This window comes from Melanotaenia boesemani, chromosome 21 (genome assembly GCF_017639745.1).
Source record: "Melanotaenia boesemani isolate fMelBoe1 chromosome 21, fMelBoe1.pri, whole genome shotgun sequence".
NCBI lineage: Eukaryota > Metazoa > Chordata > Actinopteri > Atheriniformes > Melanotaeniidae > Melanotaenia > Melanotaenia boesemani.
The window spans coordinates 22,857,928-22,882,960 of NC_055702.1; the positions used below are offsets into that span (position 1 = coordinate 22,857,928).

The 25,033-nt window shown below is 39.7% G+C and overlaps 2 protein-coding genes across 4 annotated transcripts in view; one reads left to right on the forward strand and one right to left on the reverse strand.

Moving 5' to 3' along the window:
* The window catches only part of LOC121632520 (zinc transporter ZIP11-like), a 210,756-nt gene extending 189,477 nt beyond the window's left edge, over positions 1-21,279 (forward strand). The window contains exons 7-10 of one of the 2 annotated variants that reach the window (XM_041974098.1): positions 14,703-14,772; positions 18,808-18,906; positions 20,376-20,534; positions 20,641-21,279. In XM_041974098.1, the coding sequence (XP_041830032.1) occupies positions 14,703-14,772; positions 18,808-18,906; positions 20,376-20,534; positions 20,641-20,719 (407 nt within the window). In that variant the 3' untranslated portion in view covers positions 20,720-21,279. The remainder of the gene's footprint in view (positions 1-14,702; positions 14,773-18,807; positions 18,907-20,375; positions 20,535-20,640) is intronic. The other variant, XM_041974097.1, reaches the window with a different exon arrangement.
* Positions 21,280-21,581: 302 nt separating this feature from the next.
* Positions 21,582-24,732, reverse strand: LOC121632521 (ankyrin repeat and SOCS box protein 12-like). 2 transcript variants are annotated; one of them, XM_041974100.1, is made up of 3 exons: positions 24,687-24,732; positions 23,173-23,943; positions 21,582-21,874 (listed from the first exon to the last, which is right to left on the reverse strand). In XM_041974100.1, the coding sequence occupies exons 2-3, from the start codon at positions 23,933-23,935 to the stop codon at positions 21,723-21,725; spliced, it is 915 nt and encodes a 304-aa protein (XP_041830034.1). In that variant the 5' UTR covers positions 23,936-23,943; positions 24,687-24,732; the 3' UTR covers positions 21,582-21,722. The 2 variants fall into 2 exon arrangements, with proteins under 2 accessions (XP_041830034.1, XP_041830033.1); XM_041974099.1 differs by having other exon boundaries at positions 23,173-23,940; positions 24,687-24,721.
* Between the last annotated feature and the right edge of the window lie 301 nt (positions 24,733-25,033).

Sequence of the window (25,033 nt, forward strand, 5' to 3'; positions counted from 1 at the left end):
TATTATGATTCAGGAATTCTGCTATTCTGACAGGAAGCTGCAAGTCTAACTGTACAGGGGTATACTTCTTACATATAATTGATTTTAGTTGGTGGTACTCTAAGAATTTATTGCTGTTGATTCCATACTGTGAGACAATTGTGTTGAAAGATACAAAGTTTCCATTTTCTATTATCTGTCCTAACTGTTGTATTCCTTTAGTCTTCCATTGAGTGAAGTTTATCATCTTTTTGTTCTGCAGGATGTCAGGGTTGTTCCAGATGGGTGTAAGTCTACATGGAAAGAGGGAAGATCTGGTTATCTTACAGAATTCCCACCAAGCCATTAAGGAAAAACGGATGTTAAGGCTTTTAAAGCACTTATATGGTTTAATGGTTGAGCTGATGAACGGCAGGTCAGAGATGACTAAGTCCTCACACAAAGCCTGCTCCACATCTAGCCACGGCTCATCCAGATAACTGGGTTTGAGCCACTTGGAGATGTACTGCAGCCTGTTAGCTATAAAGTAGTTATTAAAGTTTGGTAGGTCCAGTCCTCCTCTATCTTTAGTCTGCTGTAAGGTTTTAAGACTGATACGTGACGGCTTGTTTTTCCAAAGAAACTTGGATATGAAAGAGTCCAGAGATTTAAACCAACTGGTGGAGGGTTTAGTGGGTGTCATTGAAAATAAATAATCAACTTTAGGTAGGATCATCATCTTAATGGTGGCAACTCTCCCCATTATTGAGATGGGTAAGCGCCTCCACCGTAAGAGATCATCTTCTATTGTTTTTAGTAGCTGAACATAGTTTAATTTTGTTAAATCTGATAATCTGGGGGAAATATTTATACCTAAATATCTAATGTTTCCTGTCTGTATTTTGATATTAGGGATGTTTTGTAGGTCACAGTTGATGGACATGGCTGTAGTCTTAGACCAGTTAATAGAATAATCAGATATTGATGAGAACTTATTAATAACCGTGATTGTCTGAGAGAGTGATGTTTGTGAGTTCTGAAGGAAGAGTAATACATCATCTGCATAAAGACTTATTTTATGTTCTATATTTTTGCCCTGGATTCCTTTAATTTCTATATTTTGTCTAATAGCAGCTGCTAACGGCTCTATGAAAATGGCAAAAAGTGAGGGGGAGAGTGGACAGCCCTGTCTGGTGCCTCTCTGTAAGCGGAAGCTTGGAGAAGTTTGATCGTTGGTTTTCACACATGCATTTGGGTTATTATATAATATTTTAATCCACTCTATGAAAGAAGGTCCAAACCCAAATTTGTCTAGTGTTGCAAATAGAAACTTCCAGTTTACCCTGTCGAAGGCTTTTTCTGCATCTAGAGAAATGATTGTGGATTTTAGATTATGTAAAGTAGAGTAATCAATGAGGTTAATTAGTCTACGTGTGTTAGTAGATGAATGTCGACCTTTTATAAAACCTGTCTGGTCCGGATGTATTATAAGAGGGGTTATTTTTTCTATCCTTCTGGCAAGAGCTTTACTAATTATTTTCAGGTCTACATTTATTAAAGATATGGGACGGTAACTGGATGGAAGTGTGGGGTCTTTGCCTGGTTTTAGCAATAGTGTTATATTAGCTAAGTTCATATTTTGCGGTATTTTTTGTTTTTCCTGTATTTCTAACAACATATTATAAAATGTAGGAGCTAGCGTTGTCCAGAATTCCTTGTAAAATTCTGCTGAGTAACCATCTGGACCCGGGGCTTTATTGTTGGGCATATGTTGGAGAGCTTCGTGGAGTTCATCTACAGTAATAGGTGCATCTAAATTTATTTTATTTTCATTTTTTAGTTTTGGTAGATTAATGTTGTTTAAAAATTGTTCAATATGTTCATCTGTTGGATTAATCTGTGATTCATATAATGTTTTATAGAAGCTTCTAAACGTGTCATTTATCTTGTCTGGGTCATGGCTGATGTTTCCGTCTTGATCTTTAACAGAGGAGATTGTTGTTTTCTCCTTGTTTGTTTTTAGTTGATTTGCTAAAAACTTTCCAGATTTGTTACTGTGTTCAAAGTTCTCCAAGCGAAGTCTTTGCACTAAAAACTGTGTTTTTTTATCTATAATTTCTTTAAGCTGCAATTTAGTTTTCCTTATATTATTCATTGTGTGCTCTTCGGGGGAAATGCGGTAAGCCTCCTCCAATGATTTAATCCTGAGTTCTAATTCTAAAACTCTTGCTGTTTCCTTCTTCTTCTTATGTGAGGAGAAGGAAATTATTTTCCCTCGCATTACTGCTTTTCCTGCTTCCCAAAGGAGACACGCTGAAGTTTCAGGCATGTCATTTTTTTTCTATATAAATTGACCATTCTTTTTTAAAATAATCAATGAACTCAGGATCTTTCAATAAAGAGGTGTTAAATCTCCAGCTTTTACCAATCGGTTTATTATTTTTGTTTCTCAGAGTGAATGAAACTGGTGCGTGATCGCTAATGCTGATTGGATGTATCTGAGTCTCTGAAATGTCGCCCATTAGTGAGTTACTATTTAATATATAATCTATTCTAGAGAAGGAGTGGTGAACTGAAGAGAAGAAGGTGTATTCTCTTAGTTTAGGATGGTGAGAGCGCCAAGCATCGCAAAGACCAAAATCCTTCATGTACTGTTTGATAGTTTCTGACGACTGCCAGACTCGATGACTACCTGATGTGCTGCAGCGATCTTGTTCAGTCAAGACTACATTAAAATCACCAGCTAGCACTATTCTGTTATCTGAATAATTCTGGAGTGTAGCAAACAGGGAGTGGAAAAAGGAGGGATCATCTGCATTGGGGCCGTACACATTGGTAATACATAATTTGATATTACAAATAGATAATAAAGTTATCAGAAATCTGCCTTCCGGATCCACTACTGTGCTATCTATGTCAAAATTTAGTCTCTTATTAATAAGAGTAGCTACTCCTCTTTGCCTAGAATTGTAACAAGCTGAGTAAACATGAGGAAACTGAGCTGTTTGAAGAAGGTCTATGGTTGAGTTTGTTAAATGAGTCTCTTGTAGTAAGACAATGTCAGCCTGCAGCTCCTGTAATTTATTAAAGATCTTCAACCTCTTCTCCCTGGAACCGGCTCCATGTACATTCCAACAGACGATTTTTAACATGGTTATTGTGAACGGTTTAATGCTTCATGCGTGTTACTGACGCGTGTGTCTTTGTGCGCCCCTCTTGCGTGTTCGCGCGTGTTTGCATGCAGCCTGATTGCGCGCGTTTGTCCGTATGTTAAATGTCCGTATATGTACCTTAATGCGTGTTCTCTCATACATAAAACGCGAGTGTTTATATTTATCATGTATGGTGCGACTGTGCGTCCTGACGGTTTTTCGACCGGCCGCGTGCGCTGCTGATATTACGAGCTGGATTACAATTAACAGTGAAAGCGTGAAAGATAGTGAAAAGTGAGAAAAGTATTTGTGTGAAATATAAAAACAAAACAGAAAAAAATACATCGATCTAGATGTAGAGGCTGTGGTGAGACGAGCAGTGTGTTCTACTGTCAGTGATCTATAATGGCGAGTTAAGAGTGATCATTTGGAGAGATTGACATACAGCACCTGGGATCAGAAGAGCCACGGAGTGACGTTCGGGTCGCGGTACAGTTGTCCATTAATAAACAGTTTATCCACCGCGATGACAGCGCGAGCGCCATTAGCCATAGATTTCCTTCTGATGGGAAACAGGACTCTCCGTCGGTCCAGAATCTCTCTCGGATATTGGTCGTTTACTCCGAAGTTGGTCCCCTTCAGTTCGCGGCCCTGGTTCTTCACCTGCTCCTTCTGTTTGAAGCTGACGAACTTCGCTACGATGGGTCTTGGTCTGCTGGACCCGGGTTTCCTCCCGCCGAGCCGATGGACTCTGTGAAAGGAGATGTTTTTCACCGTTTCCTCCGGGAGCTTCAGGTGGGTTTTGATGAAGTTTTTCACCGTGGTCTCGGGGTCCTCCTCCGTCTGCTCTGGAATCCCTGCAAATACCAGGTTCTCTCTCATGCTCCGCGCCTGCAGATCGATCACCGTTTCCTTAATCTTCTTATTTTCATCTGAGAGACGGGTCAAGCCCTCGGTGAGGGATTTTACCGTCTCTCTGAGACCGGCATTTTCTGCAGCCAGACTTTCCACCTGCTTCTGGCTGAATTCTAATGATTCACGTAGCGCCTGGAACTCTTTGTGGAGAATTTCTACCAGACTCAAACGCGCATCAAAACTACTGAGTTTCTTATCTATGGAGATCAGAACATCTGTTGAGTCGTTCCCCGGTGGTGAAATAGCTCCAGGTGAATCCTCATTTCGCTGTCTCTTGGATTTAGATGAGGTGGAGGGGGTGGAGGTGTTGTTTGGTTTCCCCATGACGATTCTGTCGTAACGATCTATAAAATCTGTCAGGCTGGCCAAATCCTCCCCGCTGTGCTCCAGAGTGTACCTTTTAAAGACACTATAGTCCTACTTTAAAGAATATTTTTTGATTAAGTTGGCACAAAATACAATCGAATGAAAGTAGAAATGTTTGGGCGCGCCTAGTTTGAATCTGCCGTCTCCCCCGGAACTACGTCACCTACAGCATTAGCGTCACTTACCTGCCACCAGCGACACCTACCTCATGTTTAAATAGAACTGAATTTAAAAACACACATGATGCTGTCATAATAATCACTGCTCGGGCTCAGGCAAAGTTCTAGATATTGTAAAAGTACTGTGTGCGCCACAAATGTAGCTTAAAACTCAACCATGCAAATATGAATGTGATCCAGAAATGCTGCTGTCCTCTCTGAGCCAAAGATCATTTAAACTGGTCTGAGGCAAAGTGGAAAATTGTACACTGTGTCCACCAGATTAAAGGACAGAGGGACCATCCTGCTTGTTATCAGGCCAAACTTAAAATGTTTTGTACTGCTGAGAATAAGGGGTGGGGCATTAGTGCGTAAAGAACAGGGGTTCCCAAACTTTTTGAGCTGTAACTCCCATTATAAAATCTATTGGTTTTTGGTCTATTTTTGCATTAACACATTAATTTTGACAGCCCGGATAAAGTTGCAGAACACCTTCTTGTATCTGACGAAGAAAAGTCGCCACATGATGCTGATGTGGTTGAAAGTTCTCATCACAAAACTGATCAAACAGAACAGTATTGTATACTGATAATAAAATGAGGGGGAAACCTCAAAGATGTGCTGGAGAAATAAAAAGCTGACCGAGTGGAGGAGCAGCAATGTTTGGCTGAGTTTGTAAAAGGAGCGTGTCAGTGGTTGAGGAGAGGAGATTAAAGGAAGAAATGCGTGACTGCTGTGACAATGGTCTGTCAGCGGCAGTATCGTCGGTGGCTTAAAAGAGCATAGAACATTAAGACGGAATTGGACGGGACCTGCTGCTGCGCACATTGATACAGACAGAAACGTACTGTCCAAAACCAGCTTAAGTTTCCTCCAGGGAATGATAAAAGGATCAAACATCTATCATTTCTGCCACAAATGAACTGAAAACTTACACTCCAGCTACATTCAGAGTTTGCGTCATGTCTTCAGAGCTTATTCAGATTCATATTGTTTCTGCAAAAGAAAAACGCTTAAAAAGTTGAACCATTTTCTGACATCACAGTTTCTTCATTGACCCTTCTTATTTAGATCAGCTCCAACTTTTCTGGCATCAGACTTCAGTGTTGAAGTGTCCTGTCCCGTCTTTACCGTGGGACAGTGGAAAACTTAATTTCGATTCCTTTGTATGTCTTGTACATGTGAAGAAAGTGACAATAACGCTGACTTTGACTTTGACTATTGGCACTGGACAGACTCACTACAGAGCTATTTAAAACAGTAACACCAAGAAAGGTCTGTATATTTGGCTAAAGTACCTAATTTGTATGAAATAATCTCAAACAGGACCTGATCTGATGTTGGCTTACATGCAATTAAACAAACAGCTAAATAAAACTAGTCTTACATGCATTTTCATGGATAAGATAAATTTTTTGCAAATCAGAAACTGTGTGCCAATGAATCTACATGCTCTGTAGAATAATTCAGTCCACATTTTCTTGCAGTTTTTTAACAGGACATGGTCTAATGGGGTCAAGGCCCCTAAAAAAATCACCCTTTGTGTCTGTCACAAATCAGAAGCTTTCATGAACAGCTCTGCTCAATCATGTGTGCAGCTTCGGTTTAGGCTGCAGCTGGATCTCTCAACCAAGCAGAGCATTTTCCAAAGCTCGCTTAACTCCTGATTGGTTAGTAATGCGTTTTGTTGATTGTAAACCTCTGTTTCTCATACTATTAGAAGGTTAACTCAGCATGCTGATAACTCCACATTAGCACAGGCATCAAGTTGTGGAATTGTATTTTTTTTCCCGCCGCATAAACTCATCATGTCATCGGAGCTCTGGCACGGAGCCAGAATACTTTAAGTCATGTATTTTCAGTCAGTTTACAGCAGGGTTTCCAACTCAGTTCCTGCAGGTTTAAATTGATTCCCATTCAACACACCTCATTCCAATAAAGTGCATCCTCTCCATCCCTTGTTCTCAGATTCTGCACAAACCTGGTAATGAGCCATTAACTTGGGCCAGATGAATACAAGCAGGGGAGCAGCTAACCCTGCAGGGCAGTGGCCCTTGAGGACTAGAGTTGAAGAACCCTGATCTACAGTACAGAGCCAGCTGTGTATCCTTCAGTCCAGTCCATTAGTTGCTGGTAATGCTGGTTGCTAACTGCCAAGAAAACCCAAAACAGAAGGAAGAAAAAAAATGAATAAAAATGTAATAATCTGCCAGCAGACTGAGGAAGGAAACTGAGCAGAAACATAGAAGAGAATAAGTGTCGCCAAAGAGAGAAACAAAGAGGGGCTGAGACTGAAATCATGTTATCGCCCCCAACAATCAAAGTAATTAACCAAAAAAGGCCTCCCGACATCAGTAAGTACTCAGGTGGCTCATAATTCTTTTCCCCAACAAAATTAAATGTAAATAATTTTTGTCAAGTTTGGTTCTTGTCAATATTTGCTTAATGTATTTGCATCCCAATTCAAACCTTTTTAAATCAATAAATGTCTAAATACATACACACCACTCAGCTCTGCCATGAGTTCTTGTTCAGGTGGTTCTAGAGATTTCCATTTAACTGCACTGAGGTGCAAGATACCTGAACATGAGCATCTTAAGTGAAGCCTGACAAGTGTTTTGGTTTTAAGGGCTCCCCTGTTAACCCTAGACCCTATTATGAAAGAACTTGTTGTCTATTCTTTTCCTGGGAACAAGCTCAGTCAATTTTAATTAACATTGTTAAATGAGTTAGATTTAGGAAACTTAACAGGGTACCAAACTCTCACAACTTATGTTTTATGTAAACACAATAGAAAGATATTCAGTACGCCTTCAAGTAGTTTCTACTGACCCTGTGGCAGTTTGGACAGTTCCAGGACGGAGATGGATGGCATGTTGGACTCACAGTGTACCCAAAGGTGTTTATTACCAAAATGGTGCCACAGATTGTCTGCCTGCAGCTGGCTGGGGGAACGTGGATTGGAACTGGTGTGCATTGTTATCAAAGGTAATTACAGACGATAGATTATGATGAAGTGTCCCCTCAGCTCTCAAATCTGCAGCTTTGGGGGAATCAGGATCTCAATCTCTTACAGTTTTATCTTTGTTTCTTCCTGTTTGTGCTTTCTCTTATCTCTGCTTCTTTTTACTGCGCTCGTATTTATTGTTTTTTAGGCTGTGGTCTAAGTTTAAGGCACCTTGATGTTGGCTGCATTTGCTGTAGAGACTGTCTGAAAGATTAACGATGCATTAAAAGAACAAAAACGTATGAAGAGGATATGAATAAAGAGATTAGACATTATTGCAAACAGGGAATAAACTTGCAGATTACTGCTAGACAAATGTGCCGATACTATACAGTGATACTGAAACACTGCAGAGCATTGATTGATCGGAGCAGTAATCAGCTGTGGGTGAAACAACTCTCTATAGCAGCACTTGCAATGTTGCTGCAAAGCTCATTCAATCCTACTCTGTACTCCTCACCTGGCAGTAACTTGGATGAAAGTAGCTGCTGAATGCAGCACCATGTGATGGAAAAGCACCAGAAATCTTCAGTTCACCACTGCGTGTGTCGTCATCATCTGCCAATCATCGATATGTTCTTACTAAATAGGGTATTCTTGGTCTACGTCCTCCTTATTTAAGACCTGCATTCCTCATAGAAAGCTTGAGAAGTTATTGCATTCATGCTTCAGATTTGTTCCTGCCCCTTGCTCCCAGAAGTCCTTAAAAGTGTATTCTGCTCTTGCTTTAACAGTAATCAGCAATATGCTACTTTTTCATGAGAAATACCACTTTCCAGCAGTGGAGGCTAATTTAAAATTGAAGCTCTCAAAGGTGGATTAACACACCTAGGTAGCACATTTGGTAGTCTTGCATGTATACTTTCACCTCTCCATCCATTCACTGCCAGACCCACCATCTTCCTCAAGCTTTGAAAAGAAAATAATAGAAAGATCTGGTAGACAAGAGAAGAAAAAGCCAGTAATAGAGAATATTCACCAGGGATAACCTGCAGCTTTCTATAAAACGAGTAAACCTGGAGACTTAACCTTCTGGTGAAAATCACTGTTTTTAAATTCAAATATGGCATTCAAGTGAATTGTAAAGATACAAAGAGTTTTGGATTTTGGGGGAGGAGGTTCTGCTAAGACAACTTTTATTATGATTAAAATGTGTCATTTTAGAACAAATGATCATCACAATAAAACATCTTTGATGGAACGTGTCAGTATCGTTCGGTCAATCACAGTCACGATGACATCGTTTTTCCCGTTTTCACAACATTTTTTCCCTGTGACGTTTTGTTCATGGGCATCAGCGGTTGTGTGGAGGTAGTTCTTGTTACCTGCCAACAGTATAATCTTATGTGTAACTTAACTTTGTGTAGACCACCGTTTCTGTATCATAACCTTTTCCAACATGTTAAACTTTATAATGGAAATTTTTGTCTGCTTGTTAGCGTGTCAGCTAGCATAAATGAAAAGTCTGTTAACATTAGCCTACAGTGTCACTCAGTTCACATTATTCATTAGGCTACTAAACTGACTCAACATCAAGAGAGACAGACTCATGATCTTCATTACCATTAAGAGCTTAATAATGGCAACCACTCCTAGCTTACACTGTCAAAGTATTTTAAAGCATTATTAAGATATTTTTAAAAAGATTGACAAAGCACAAAGTTTACCAGATACTATTTCCAGTGTCTTAGCTATCAGGGCTACTCAGTTTGGTCCCAGAAGAGCCACTGTACAGGTTTTCAATGGCTCCCTGCTCCAACACACCTGACTCAAATAAATGAGACATTGTGCAGAACCTCATATGCTGTTGGAATGATATGCGTTGGAGCAGGAAAACATTAAAACCTGCAGGACTGCGGCACTCATGGGACCAAATTGAATAGCCTGAAGCAAGTAATGTCTTTTCTGTTTCATTTTCCTCTCAGAATGCACCAGAATTTAAATGTTAAATCAGAAAATTTACCCTGAATGGTTTCGGTCCGTCACGTTTTTCACACCTTTGTTGGTGAGTAATAAGTGGAAGTGGCCATATCGCCACCTAGTGTTCCATCAGACACACTTCAAGTAATAACGTGATTCCCCTCCTGTGCATTTAGAATAGGACAAGGAAAGTAATCAAATAAATGTTCAGGTCAAAGGTTGAACTCTTAACTATGGGTCAGCACCATGAATATCAAACAAAAAATCTACTCCAAATGGGATTTTTTGCTTTTTCCCCTAAAATGATGTGTTATGGTTATTATTATGCTTCGTTCTCTTTTTAAGCACCAAGAGAAACTGACATAGCATATTATGAGATTCCACTAGGAAGACAGCAGTAGATTTTTAGTTAAAAAAAAAGGATGAGTCACTGAGTCGCCTGGGTCTTCTGTCAAACAATGCGGCTGGCAGCATTAACCAATGAGGCTCCTGAGCAGAACATGGCACCAGATGACATGTCATGTGTTTATGGCTGAGGACAATTTACGCTTCAATCTGCAGCTTTGTATTAGTGATCAAATGTGATTAAGTCTGTTTACTTGGTAACAAAGTGGGTTAGTTTTTCATATGGGCAACTCAGTAGTTCACCTGATTGAGTGTGCACATCATGCATGAGGCGTAATCGCGCCTCGGGCCCTTTGCTTCACATCTTCTTTCCTCTCTCTCAACAAAAGTTAATTTTCCTTATCATGTGATTCCAGATGTTGGTGACTAAACCTCTGCAGAAACAAACTCTGGGAAGATTCATTCCTCTGTTTGCTCCTGTCTTGCTTTTTTTTTGTTTATTCTCTATTTTTTTTTTTTTTTTTTTTCCTCTTTTTTTTGCTTGTTTTGTTTTGTTCATCTTGCCCAATCATAGGTAGATATTGTCCTGGGATATTTAGACTGTAGTGCTGGGCATGTACAAGTAGGCTGACTACAGGGTGGGTAGGTGGGTTTGACTTGTGTTTTTTGTGACATTTTCTGTATAGCAGTGGGAACATTCCTTTTTAGAAAAATTGCGATCGAGCTACTTTCTCTGAAATTGACAAGAGCACATCACAGGAATTCATCTTGCAAGGCTTGAAGCTGCACATTTCTGGTCAAGGGTGCAGACTTCTATATATCCTGCAGTAATAAGTGACTGAGAGCAGTGAAAACAGTCACGCCAGGCTGCTTCCAAAACAGTTTACATCTGCCATTTTCAGGTACACCTGCTAAAACAAGACAAGTAAATCTTTTCCCATTTCCAGCAGCATGTTTATACTCTGTATGCTGAGGGATGCAATAAAGACAGAACTGGAGTTATGTCCAGTATGTAGCACCATAACTCCACGTGTAGTCGAATTTCAGTGTTTTTCCTTTTTTATTTCTGGGAATGTTTGGGGAAAGTGTGCAGGAAACGGTTCATTTGTTGATTTCATTGCGCAGTCTGATTAATTTTTCCCATTTCCTTCCCTTGCACTGCTGCAGCAAACTATTATTTAGGTAATCAAGCATTCTGTGGAGTTTCCCATTAATTATTCAAGTAATGAAATAAGAACAAATAATTTTTTCTAATGAAGGTGCAATGATGACTATTCGAAAGAGGAAAAAGGGCACATCTCTTAGTATTGTTTTATTTTTCAGAAAATTCTACTTATTTAATTATTGAACTGCATGTGAAAAGCACAAAACCAGGAAGTGTGTCACAGAATTAAAAAGAACATCTATTTAAAATAAAATATATGTCTATGTTGTCGGCTTTCTTATTTGATGGATTTTCACTAACTAGCCTTTACATGTAGCCACAATTACAATATGGCCATAAAACTATATTTTCGATCAACATTTACTATTATTATATTGATAATAGTGTGACAGAACACTAGATATTTGCTTTCTATCAAGTTTTAAGCAGCTATCAGCAGCTGGCATCTGTGTGCTTTTCTCCTGCTTTCATATACTGTATTTTAATGCAACTGAAATCCTAATTAAGCCTTTTACTTTTTTCTGTTATCGGTGGTGAATCAGAATTAGAGACTGAAATAACAGTAAAGAGCACATCTAAAACAGCAGTCACTGATTTTATAAGTGTAATCTTCTCTGATAAAATCAGGTCAGGCAATGTCTGCGTTTTGATTGTACATTTATTAAATAGATTTAGAAAGTACTTCACGCTAACGGTTTACAGGCTGATGGGAGGACGGAGATCAGGAAAAGATAATAGTGCTTTCACTAGCATGGCAGTTTTGGAAATATTCTAGTAGGATTTATGCATCTTTTGTTTAAAACAATAAACATAAGTTTTATGTTTAAATAAACATATAATAAATGAAAAAGTCTCTGAACTTGCTAGCCAAATCCTCGGCTAACGCTATTCTCTACTAGCATACTAGCATTCATCACAGCTAACAGGCATACTGATTTACTAATGTGAAATGTTAGCTTGTGTTTGTTCCTCTCTGAGGGTTGGGGGTGTAAACCAGACGCTGTAGCATTGATGTTGTTCTACTATGATTAGGTAATTCAGTTTTATTGGACTCTAAACAGAGTTTTTGCTTGGCACTACAAACTTTTGTCTTTCTCTGGTTTAGCAAAAGCATGTTGCAGGGCTTCATACTGTGACCACTGAGTAGAACATACGTGTATGAATTAAGTGACGCACTGAATCAATTTTTTATTAATTTTTTAGTGGGGTTATTTGAGTTATTGGAGGAATTGTTTCAGGCTTACAGCTTTGGTCTTACCCCTCCTTTTCACATTCAACTCTTTTTATGGGAGATCAGGGCATAGTGGTCATCGAATGGTCACTAATGCCACTACTGAAGAGTTAACTGATGCTACTCTTGCCCACTAAAATAAAAAGTAACTTTACTTCAGCTAAACAGAGGGATAGAGCAAATGGGATAAATAAAAACTGGACCCCAATAACTGTCAGTTGTCATGAAATTGATGGGGGGAAAAGGCTGAAATAGGCTAAGGAGTAGTCCTGCCATCTAATGGATCTACCTGGATATCTCTTCTTTGCATCACAGTCATAACTCTCCCATGTTACATCAGCACCTCTCAGCAGTTGACCAGCCCACACCTGTCCTTAAGCCTGACAGCCAGTAATCACCGTGGAGAGCTGCCGTGGCAGCGTGAAATGCAAAACAACCTGTAGCTCTGCTTTCACGCACACACAAACACGCTTGCACACTCAAACTTCACAAACACAAATGCCCTCGCAGATACATCGCTCTCTGTGACCTTTTCACTTTCACTTTGAATGAAGAGTACTTAAAGTATACGTGACAGGCATAACAAATGAGACAAATGGGACATCAGAGGGGAGAGGGTGTGCAGGGCAGCAGAGGGGGGAAGAAGCAGGCTCAATACAGGGCTGTAGAAATCCCTCATAATGCAGCTTTACTCTTTTAATCCTCTAAGCAGTTGCCGTTGTAAGAGCAGAAGCTTTCTAAAGTGTAAAATTACCGTAGAATCTTGAGCAGACAGTTCTCAGCAGCTTACTGTGAAAAACAAGGCTGAATTTCATATAGTTCCACTCAGGAGTACATCAATTCGGAAAACATGAATCATCCTAACAGTTACATGTTGCATTGGGCTGCTTGAGCAGACAGCGGGTTTCATTAAAATGAAAACTGACAGTAAACTGTAAATAAAATAAAAGGATGAATGCTGCACACTGGAAGCCCTCACAGACCCTTACTGTGAGTAGATCAGCGTTAGCATTTTTTCCAACATTTTTCTTTTTGTACTTTTTATATCGATCGTTTCAGCAGTTTTGCAACATTTACTTTATCCTTCTTGAAGTGCTCCTTCTCTCTTGGTGACAGAGAGAACAAAGGACATGAACTAGATAGATAGATAGATAGATAGATAGATAGATAGATAGATAGATAGATAGATAGATAGATAGATAGATAGATAGAAATACTTTATTCATCCCAAGCTGGGAAATTTAGGTGTTGCAGCGGTACAGTCATTTAGCAGTTGTGCTTCTTAAGGTAGGAAAAAAATTAAAAACAGTATAAAAATTTCAATATCTACAAGACTTATACAAGGAGGTATTTAGCTATACACAGTAAGAAGTGAGAATAGCCAGCAAATAATATAGTCCAGTGCAATGATTAGTAGTGACAGTTGTTTGCGATGACACAAGATGAGGAGTTTAACTGTGTAAGGTTGATCCAGTCAGTGCAAAAATTCACCAGTTACAACAGTCACTCATATTGTTATCTCTGACACAATGATGATGAGTTAAACAGTCTTATTGCGTGTGGCAGGAAAGATTTCCTGAAGCGGTCCCTGAGACAGCGAAGCTGTCTGAGCCTTTTGGAAAAGGAGCTCCGCTGTCTGTCCAGCACAGGGTGGAGAGGGTGGTCAGGGTTATCCAAGATAGATAACAGTTTGTTCAGTGTCCTCCTCTCCACCACTGCTTCTAAAGTGTCCTGTCTGTCGCCGATGACAGAGCCAGCCTCCCTGATCAGTTTGTTCAGTCTGTTGGTGTCAATGGCTGCAATGCTGCCCCCCCAGCAGAACACAGATGAAAACAGGGCACCGGCCACAACAGACTGGTAAAAGATTTCCAGCATCTTGCTGCACACGTTGGAACGACTGCAGCTTCCTCAGGAAGTAGAGTCTGCTGCAGGCCTTCTTGTACACAGCTGTGCTGTTGGTCTTCCAACTCAGTCTGTTATCGATAGTCACTCCCAGGTATTTATATTCCTCAACCATGTCCACATCACTACCCAGGATGCAGAGGGGCTGTGGAGCTGATCCCTTCTTCCTGAAGTCTAACACCATCTCTTTGGTCTTGTCCACATTAAGCAGCAGGTGATTCTTACCCGCCCACTCCACAAATCCGTCCACCAGCCCCCTGTACTCCTCCTCCCGTCCACCACTTATACACCCAACAACTGCAGAGTCGTCAGAAAATTTCTGAAGGTGACATGACTCTGAGTTGTACTGAAAGTCTGTGGTGTATAAGGTGAACAGGAATGGAGAGAGCACAGTGCCCTGCGGGGCTCCTACATCACTCACCACCACATCAGACAGGACACCGCCCAGCCGGACAAACTGCGGCCTGTCTGTCAGGTAATCAGCGATCCAGGAGACAGAGGACCCGCCGACACCCATCAGCCGCATCAGCCATCACCCAACTATTAGGGATTAACTGTTTTGTAATGTTGCTTGTCTCTGCAGAGGGCCTAGCTGTTGGAGTCGGTTTTGGAGCCATAGGAAAGACGCCTTCTGCAACCTTTGAGAGTGCCAGGTAAGACTGATATCCCTCCTTTATAAGCAATTTATAACTCAGTTATTGATTTTTCTATCAACTGGGGAATTTGACTTAGATAAATATTTTATTCTGTAGCATTTGGAGAGTGATGCATCCACTTGAGATTATTTATCGACATATGTTGTGCCTGTTTAATCAAACAGGAAATATAAAAAAGTTATTTTCTATATATAAAATGAGACATTTAGATATTTAATTTAGATAGAAATATATAATGGTTATATTTGGGTGGCATTTAAAGGTGTTAGGTATTGTTTAGGTTTAGGTGTGTTTAGGTTAACAGTGGGAATATGGTCAGGTTTCCTACCTGGGCTAAAACGTGCTAGCTTGATTGATTTATTTCTAGAATCAAAGGATAAGAAGGCATTCCAAAGGAAAACATGTTAAAGTATAAAACTTGTTCACAGCATGGTCCTTGGTGTTAAAACAAAAGCAACAGAAACAAGAACAAGAAAGCCATACTCTACAAAGATGTACAGAATAAAAAATCACAAATTTACGTTAAATAAACAAGTCACATAACATCAATACAAAACCGCAGTAAAAGCCCGTCACACTTCACTAACAGCTTTAACCTACTTCCATAAAAGCTGCTGAACCTGGCTTTTAAAACCTTCCTGTGGTTGACAAATAATTCCATCCCATTATACCAGAGTAAAAGAAAAGGTTTCTAGGTGCATTAATAATGCACAGCCTGTCTGCTCTTGACATCTAGTGGTTGCATCATGGTACTGTCAGTAAAAATTGAAATATTTTATGGAGCTTTGATCTCATGAACAGGCAGCTGATCTCTATCTCTGAATAGATCAGGGATGTCCAATTCTGGTCTTCAAGGGCCACTATTATGCAGATTTTTCAGTGTTTCCCTGCTTCAATACATCTGATTCAAATCAAATACATCTCCTCAACATCATGACAAATTCTGCACAATAATCAGATAAACATATAACCTGCAGGACGGTGGCCTTTGAGGACCAGAATTGGATACCCTTGAGCTAAATTTCTCAGCAGAGTATTTAAAGCATTTAACCCGCTACTTATATTACTGTGCAAACAACCTCACAAAAACTAAACAATAAAAAACAAACAACAATTCACTCAGCTTGTTATTAATCCCTTAAAAGCTAATCTTTGTTCCTCAAAACTGGGCATTTCAAAGTTTTTTGCCATTGAGAAGAAAGTAAAGAACAAGAAGTGATTTAAAACAGTATTTCTCAATCCTGGTCCTAAGAACCCACTGCCCTGCATGTTTTAGAGCAGCGGTTCCCAACCTTTTTTCCTCGGGGACCCCCTTCATGCATATACTAAAATGCCATAGACCCCCTGTTCCACCCTGTCCTGAAACCATGCTGGTTGTAGGCTTTCAAAAGTCAGATTCTCACCATAAATAATGTATTCTGGTTGAGTCATGTCCTTTGATAAAGCCAAAGTTAAATTAACAACATACAGCCTTACTTTTTTTTCTTTAAAATAGGGACAATTTGTGGGCATTAATCACAATGGCTCTAATATTCAAAGCCTCAGGGACCCCCTGTGCTCTTTGGAGGACCCCAGGTTGGGAACCACTGTTTAATTTATTTACCACTGTTTTTAACCTTGCTATAACACACCTGAACAGGCTTGCAACGAACTTCATGAGGAAGTTCATGAGTCTGAATCAGGTGCGTTGGAGCAGTTATATGTAGAAGACATGCAGGGCAGTGGGTCCTGAGGACCTGGATTGAGAAACACTTGAGTGTGAACATGATTACCTCAACCTGCTCACATTTATACCCACTGGCAGCCGTTGCTGGCTAGTAACAGCTAGCCTCCATCTAACCTTTCTGCTAAATTGCTACCTTCTTACTTCATCAGCTCCTCATAGCAAATGCAAAATTGTTGTACAGCCCCACCCATCTAAAAGTCAGGAAGGGTTGTTCCAATCATCTGTGTAGAACATTCAAGCTGTCTGATTTCACTTATTTTAGCTAGCAATGAGGCAAGTATCGGCCAACGCAGTTTTTAGAAGTTGCAGTTTACAGACCACTAGCTGGTCTGAGCAGTCAGTTAGCTGGGCACAATGGCCAAAATAGATGAACACCCTGAGCTGTTCTTTGTTTTTAAATGTTTGAGTAAAGTCACAATACAATGCAAAACACCTGATATTTTAGCCTGGTAAATTCAAGCTAACACAGTCATGAAATCATCATCTGCAGCCAGCTATGAGAGTTAGCATCTCTAGCATTAGTGCAACAATTAGCTTATCAGCTTGGTTATTAGCTAACCCATATTAGCTAATTGCTGCAATCAGAGACCAGCTATTTTTTTCTGCAAAATTAGTACTTTAATTCTACGTCTATAATTAATATATTAGTTGGTATCACTTGGTAGATGTTTGCAGGCACATTTGTTTTTTCACAAGAACAGTTAGCCAACCAACTTTATTCATAAAGCACTTTACAACAACAGCTGCTGAACAAAGTGCTGGACATAAGATAACTAATACAAATAGATCATATAACACATTGTTAAAATCTCTGTTAAATCCAGTAGAAGAAACGACTAATGCTGGAATCATTGCACTGAACAATTGTTAAACCATGATCTATTTGTTTACTTGTTTTTTATTAGGGTTATTATACAGTTATAAATGCCTATTCATGATATTTCATGTAGCACATTCATTCATTCATTCATCAGTCTTAATGTCTTGTAACATCTTAAATTGTGTAGACAGGTACTGAATACATAGATCTCAATTTTATTGTCAACATTTAAATTTTGATAATGGCAGCAGCTGATAATTAGATAATCAGGTCACCATTTTTATGTTTGAAGAATTAAATGGAATTTAATCTAATATGAATTTTGATTTTTAAAAAAGGCTCCATCCTCTAAAGATGGGCGTGACTCAACTTGTCAGTGGAATAAAGGATAAAGATGCTTTGGGCTCTCTTTAAAATGTAGTGTTTTTTTATTATTAGGACCAGAGTTTGGATTTTTAAATGTGCTGTATTGTGTTATGCTGACATCAAGTGGTTGCTAAGTAGTACTGTAGATACATGAGACTTGTTTCACTGAAGATTTCTGTCTGCCCAGAAATTAACGAGAGGATTTCCTCTCAGAATAATGTTCAGTTCATCTGTGTGTCACTGTACCATGGTGGATAATCTCGAAAACGATCGATCTTTAGCCTAACACCACCAGTCTCAGCCTCTTTATGGTCATGGGACTTTTATAAATACATCAAATAAATAGATAATTAAAAGCCTTTGATATATTGTAAAATTTGTCCTGCAGCTTAGTAAAGGAAGTTTTTTCTGACTGAATTACAGCTTTGTAAGCCTAAATGGAGGATAGCAGATTTGAGACATCATTTTGGCTCACAGCTGCAATATTGCATGCAAGTCTGAAATGAAAGTCTTTGCTGAAAACATCGTCCCAGCTATTTCATTGCCATTATAATCCTGTGGATATCTTAACAGGGCCTTTGTTAAATCAGCCAAGAAATTAGAAAAAAAAAAAAACAACCCAAACAGGAAGCATGAAAAGAACAGACACAAAAATATTGTCCTTTCTTATGTGGCAAGTCTTTAACTTAAAGGATTTCTTCAAACACAACACCACCTGTCATGCACATGAATTCATTCAAAGGACCCAAACATAAACTGAAAGGCATTGTTTATGCAGTACATGGCAACTTAAGGAGCCTCTAAGACAAGAAAAACAAGATGAAACATCTTCTAAGACCCAGAAAAAAAGGTCCATTAGTCTTCTTTTCAGGCTCCTAATAACACTGACATTTGCGCTACTGTGTGCAATGCAAATATTGTTTACATGTGATTTACAAAATGACCAAATGCAGTGCATGGTACTGAGAAGTACACTGAGGTCTACAAAATTATAAAATCCTTGCTTCCTTTACGTCATGCTGGAGATTCTGTCTTTTTTCCTCTCATTCAGTCAGAGAGGAAAACTGATGTTCGATGTAAACAACAACACCGTGACTGTTAATTGTTTGTATTTCATCAGAAATCTGGCCATCGGTATCGGCATCCAGAATTTTCCAGAAGGGCTGGCAGTGAGCCTGCCGCTGCGAGGTTCAGGTGTCTCAACATGGAAGGCCTTCTGGTAGGGAGCATCCCTCTTTCTGAACCCTGTGTTTGGGTTAGCTAAACAGCTCTTTCTGCTAACGCATGCTCTACATTTAAAGCCTGGTACACACATAACGATTTTTTTAATCTTATGAGATCCTTTATCTGGTAGAACTCACACGTGAAGATAAAAAAACAGTTTTGATCATACTGTGTGTGCTGTGCGCCGATAATATAATCACAGAATAACACACATATAACGATGCTGTCCCACAACTCATCTACAATCTAGTCCTCCGAGCCGGACAAACGTTGGCACGTAAAAGAAGAACCATAGCAACAACCGGCAAAAAACGAAGAAGAAGAAACATAGTAACAACCGGAAAACACAACACACAGCATGGAAGGGGATATAGAGGACGAGGGAATGATGGTGGTCTTGGGACTATTGTTAACAGAAAAATACAGAACTGAAAAAAATAACAGACTGGAGATGGCATGAACACGGACTTTATTTACTTCCTTGTTCCCCAGCCAGCTCGCTCTCTGATTCTGTGCCACATCATCCACGCAGTCAGAATGCACGAGTCGTCGGCGTTCCTCAGAAATCGGCTCTGAAATGTTGAACATGTTCAATATTTCCGATTGTCAGCTATGACCCATTTCGTAGCGGATTATCGGGACAAATCTGCTCGTAACCCACCTCAGACCACATGATAACTGTACAGGAAAAATCTCATGATGATCGGGCGTCTGCCGTCCGAGGTCGGGAAGAGGCAAAATCGGGATAAAAACAGCCCAAAAATTGTTATGTGTGTACCAGGCTTAAGTTTGGATCTTCACTATGACCATCTTTAGAGCTAGGACACGAGTTTTGTAACTTGTTTATTTCTTTTTCTAAGTATAACAAGTACAGGTACAAATAAAATAAAATATGGATCAATTCTCCAAGTCTGAAAATACAGTTAATAAAACACAAATACAAAACATTTGTCCCATATTTTACATGCTTACTCAAAAACCAATCAGATTTCGCTAATCTATAACCAATCAGAGAGAGAGCTGACCAAGGCCAGCCCAACCGTCATAGATCCCTTAAAATACGTTGGTTTATGGATAAAGTATCTTAGAATACTTAGTAGAATTAGAGACATATTTACAATCTCTAGACAGAAACATCTGAGTATCTAGGACTGGCCTGGGTCAAACGGCCATGGCGGCACTTAACAAAACATAAAGTTTGGTTGTGGCTACAGAGAATCTTAGCCCTGTAATTGGTTAGGCATTAGAGCAAGCTGATTGGTTCTTGTGTAGGCTTGTAAAGTGTGGGACAAATGTTTGTACTTCCAGCCTTTGATGATTTCCTTGTATTTTCAGACTTGCAGAATTAACCGGTACTTGTAGATTTGTCCTTCTTGTTACAGGTTCAAAGATGGACATACAAGTTATAAAACGTAAGTCCCTGTCTTAGCTCCATATATATGACCATCAGCGTTCTCCCCCCAGGTATGGCCAGCTCAGTGGCATGGTAGAACCCATTTCTGGCTTGTTGGGCGCCGTCGCTGTTGTTCTGGCAGAACCTCTGCTGCCGTATGCGTTGGCCTTCGCTGCAGGGGCGATGGTCTACGTGGTGGTGGATGACATCATACCAGAGGCTCAAGTCAGGTGAGATAAAACGAATGGGGTTTCCTTTGCAGCCACATTGAGACTATTAACAAATTTCTGTTAATTTAATAGTTTTCTTTTTGTTTTTTTTATTGCTCGTCACCAGCGGAAACGGGAGACTGGCATCCTGGACCTCCATCCTGGGCTTCGTAGTTATGATGTCACTAGATGTAGGACTAGGCTGATGTTGCCACGTCGACGGGCATCAAAGTGTCGCTGACCTCAGTTTGAAAAAGGGGACCAAATGAAATGTTTCACTCTGAAACAGCTTGACTAGTTTGTTTAATGAACACTACTTGAAGTACTTCTGTGAAAACAGAGCAGTTTTTTAGACCGAGGTGTAAGGACAGCCGTACTTGAACGTTAATCTTTGACATGAGCAGCTAAAACTGATCCAAATTTCTCATTTAGAAATGAATTAATGATTTAATGATTATATATCATATTCCAGAGCAGGTGTTTGTTTTTGTTTTTTTGAGACTGATATTTAAGATTGAAATTACTTAAGAAAAAGGAGTTTTTTATTTTTAATTTTATATTTTCATTACCAAGATGTGATATCATGTCTCTATTCTTTCTTCTGCTTTTAAGGTACAGTGTGTACTTTTTTTTCTTTTTAAGAGAATTGCTTTCAGTGGTCTGTTTTTCTCCATGTTTAACAATTAAACTCAGTTTAGCTGTTTCATACTCAGTCGCAAGTGGTGTATAATTTATATAAAGAAACAAGCAAGTTATTCTCAGTTTGTCTGCCTTTCTAATGTTCACTCTGCTTATGGCTTTTATTTGATTTGGTTTTGTCTTTTTTTATATATCTCCTTTTTGCAAGTTAAAATGTTTCATGCCCCTTAAAACCTGTAATGAGACACCAACAGCAGGCCTGAAAAAGCTTCCCAGAGCAGCCTGACATTAGTTATCACCAGCATCTCATGGGTATAAATGGATATAAAATTATACACAATAATGGTGACTTAAACTGGTTTTTATAGCACATATTGCCAAAAAAAGCAAAACAAACAGAACCAGATAAGTACAAATGAATGAAACATCACTTATTCACACATTTAATCTTGCTGACTGAACATCAGTCTGAGCAAAAAAGCACATGAAGAGACAGAAACCATTTAAAGACAGACGTGTTGAAAAAGCTTTGACAGAGATAAAAATATAAAATAATACACGCTTCCTTAGCTACACGACAGTGACTGGAACTTGTTTATATTGCAAGAAGTTCATGAGACTTGTAGGCAATTCCAGCTGGTCGATACAGTGGATCTTGTTGATCTTTTTGAGGTATCGTCGCACAGCAAGTCGGCACTGTGAGGTCAAGGCCTTGGGATTTCCTGGAGATGACAAGAGGGGGAAAACTCTTGTTAAAAGGGATGAGCCAAGTATACGTGTGCTGAGCCAATCAACGGCACAGATGGATCCTTTTGGGATAAATAAAGGAATGTGAGGGCTACTCAGTTCAGTTTTACAAGAGCGGCAGTCCAGTAGGTTTTCTGTGTATCCCTGCTCCAACACACCCGACTCAAATTAATGAGTCATTGTGCAAAACTTAATGGGCTGTTAGATACATTTACTTTGATTTAGCTGTGTTGAAACAGGAATGCGTTAAAAACCCAGGTGTATATACTGTCTACTTTATATGACTTTACATTTATATGACAATACATTTATATTATATCCTGGTAGAACCTAATCCCAAAGATGTAAAATGTAAAAGAAAAACGTACACAGCTGTTTTATTCACAATACAATATAGAAAACGTGTCAAATATTCTAAGTCAGATATTTTACCTTGTCTCAGAAAGGTTGGGATGGAGGGAACAAAGGGCTGGAAAAGTAAGAGTTAGTAAAAAGAAACATCAAGAGGAACAAGCTACAGCTAACTAGGTTAACTGGTAACAGGCCAGTAACATGACTAAATATAAAGAGAGCACCTTTGAGAGGCAGAGTCTCAGAAGTAAAGCTGCAAAAACAGTGTCTACAAATTGTGAAATAATTTTGAAGTGATGTTCCTCAATGTAAGAGTGTAAAAATATCTATAGTATAATAAGATTCAGAGAATATGGAGGAATCTCTGTGTGCTGGGGACACAGATGAAGATCAGTACTAACATGGGTCTCTACTATAAATACCTTCATGGGCTCAGCAACGCTTCCAGAAATCACTGTTTACCGTGAAATCCACAAATGCAGTTAAAGCTCTATCATACCAAGAAGAAGGCATAGTTAAACTCAGTCCAGGAAAGCTGGAGTCTTCTTTGAACCAAAGCTCATTTAAAATGGTCTGAGACAAAGTGAAAAACTGTGGTGACACAGATCAAAATGTGACATTCTTGGGATGCCACAGCCTCTGGATTAAAGAGGAGAGGGATCATTTGCCTTATTATTAGCCTCTCTGTTGGTATTGTTATGTGTTAAAGCCTATAAAGCTGGTAACCAGTAAACTCCACAGAACTCTAGCTTCCCCTTGTAAATAAAACATTTCAACTTAATGTGCATAATATGGGGTTACTTTGACAGTTTTTTCATGCTTTACTTCCTATCCAGGTTACACTGTCATCATCCAATCCAGATACGTTCTAGTTTTTAAAACCTGAAATCAATGTCCATTAAAAATTTTGTATTTTCAGTACCTCTCTCCCCCAGAAGCAGCTCTACTGCCTCATTCTGCTTCGTGGACTTCTCGATGATCAGAGTGGGGAGGTAGACGTTTGCTCCGAAGTCGATCAGCAGCTGGATGTACTCCACACCACAGCCGTGCCTGAGGCACATCTCCAGCACAGTTTTGGGCTGCTTGACAGAACTCAGCAGCTTTGCATCCGTGCAGTTGTAATCCGGGTCAGCTCCGTAGAGGAGCAGCAGTTTGAAGCACTCCATGTGTCCATAAACGGCAGCCAAGTACAGCGGCCCACTGGACACCCTGGCACTGGAGGTCCACAGTAAGACTTTAGAGCGGGAATTGACCTCAGCACCATGTATAAGCAGCTGCCTCAGTATCTCCACATCACCCTCTCGCGCTGCAGTGAGGACAGGGGAGCCGTTGTTGGTCGAGCTCCCATTGGGGTTAGCTCCGGCTCTGAGGAGTGTTAAAACACAGTCCAGGTATTTCCCACGCACAGCAGCGAACAACGGTGTCTGAGCTTTTATATCTACACAATCTACAAGTGCACCATGGGCTAGCAGAACCTGCAGGCAGCTGAGGTGGCCTTTGGACACAGCGGCATGTAGAGGTGTGCCTGCAATGCCCCAGCCGCCTCTGCAGTTGATGACTTTCTTGTAGATCTCTTGACAGAGCATCTCGTCCAGGAGTCTGTCATTGTTTTCTAACACTGCCAGTCTGAGCTGGCAAATTTCAAAACTGTTTTCTTCTTCCTCACAAGTCCTTAACTGGATCATAGAACCTGCTGGAAAAAATGTGGATAAAACCAGACAGCATTAAAAGTTAAATGTAAATTTCAATGTAAGTAATGAGGTACAAAATCCATACAAACTAAGTTTAGCTGGAGCTAAAAGGAGGCTTCAGCTACCTGAGATACATCATAGACTGGTTAAAAAATAAACACATCGATCGATAAGATCGTCAACATAACTCCTGTCATGTAGCTGAGAATGCAAAAATCTTTCAGACCTAATCTCATTGACAATACATACAATTTAATGTTTAATAACCTATTACATTGTCGACGACACAGATTCGCCATATCTTATGTGTTCCTATGCTTAATCACAGTCTTCCGGAAACTTCGGCCCACAAGTTATTAATAAATTGATAAATAACTGAATAAAACATCAATTTAGAGGTATTATGGTCTCCCAATTTGCTGCCCTGTAAGAGGAATGGTGGTTAATGCGACACGTTTAATTATATCTGGCTACAGTCCATATTTGCCGAACTATGTCCCTTGTTATACAGTAATCATGCACTTCTCCAAACAACAGCACTACACCACATAACGCTGGGTCTCGCGGCTAATAAGCGGATCATAATAACTAATTCGCTCCTATTGGGCTGAAACAAACGTTGATACATCCATTTAGATGTACAAATTGAAATTTCACATCGAGCTGCAAAGGTTTTGTCTCTTCTAAATGAGCTATTTTACAAAGAACACCCTGTTAGCCTATGTTTTATTTATTTCTACAGTACCTTTGAAGTGACACCATCCGAGGCCGTCTTCTTCTTCTTTGTTTCCTCCACTTCCTTGTTGTGTTTATATGACAGAGCCCTCTAGCGTCCTGTGGCTGCACCGTGTCTAAACCAGGAGAAGCTGCTACCACCATCAGTTCATTTTAATCGAAACTGATTTGTAATGGCTTAATTTATAAAACTATATAATTCAATTAGGCCAAAATCCAAATCAGACTGATAGGCAGCTGGTGGTGTAATGATGTGGGAAAATATTTTTTTGGTACACTTTGGGCTCCTTAGTACCAACGTGGCCTGGTTTAAACACCACAGTCTACCTGAGTATTGCTGCTGACCATGTCCACCCC

What these genes read in the sequence shown, in the direction of transcription:
- LOC121632521 (XM_041974100.1), bottom strand. Translation starts at nt 23,935, where the DNA reads ATGATCCAGTTAAGGACTTGTGAGGAAGAAGAAAACAGTTTTGAAATT. An exon ending in GCTGCTTCTGGGGGAGAGAG is followed by an intron (nt 21,875 to 23,172) that starts GTACTGAAAATA and finishes TGTCATCTCCAG; the next exon opens with GAAATCCCAAGGCCTTGACC.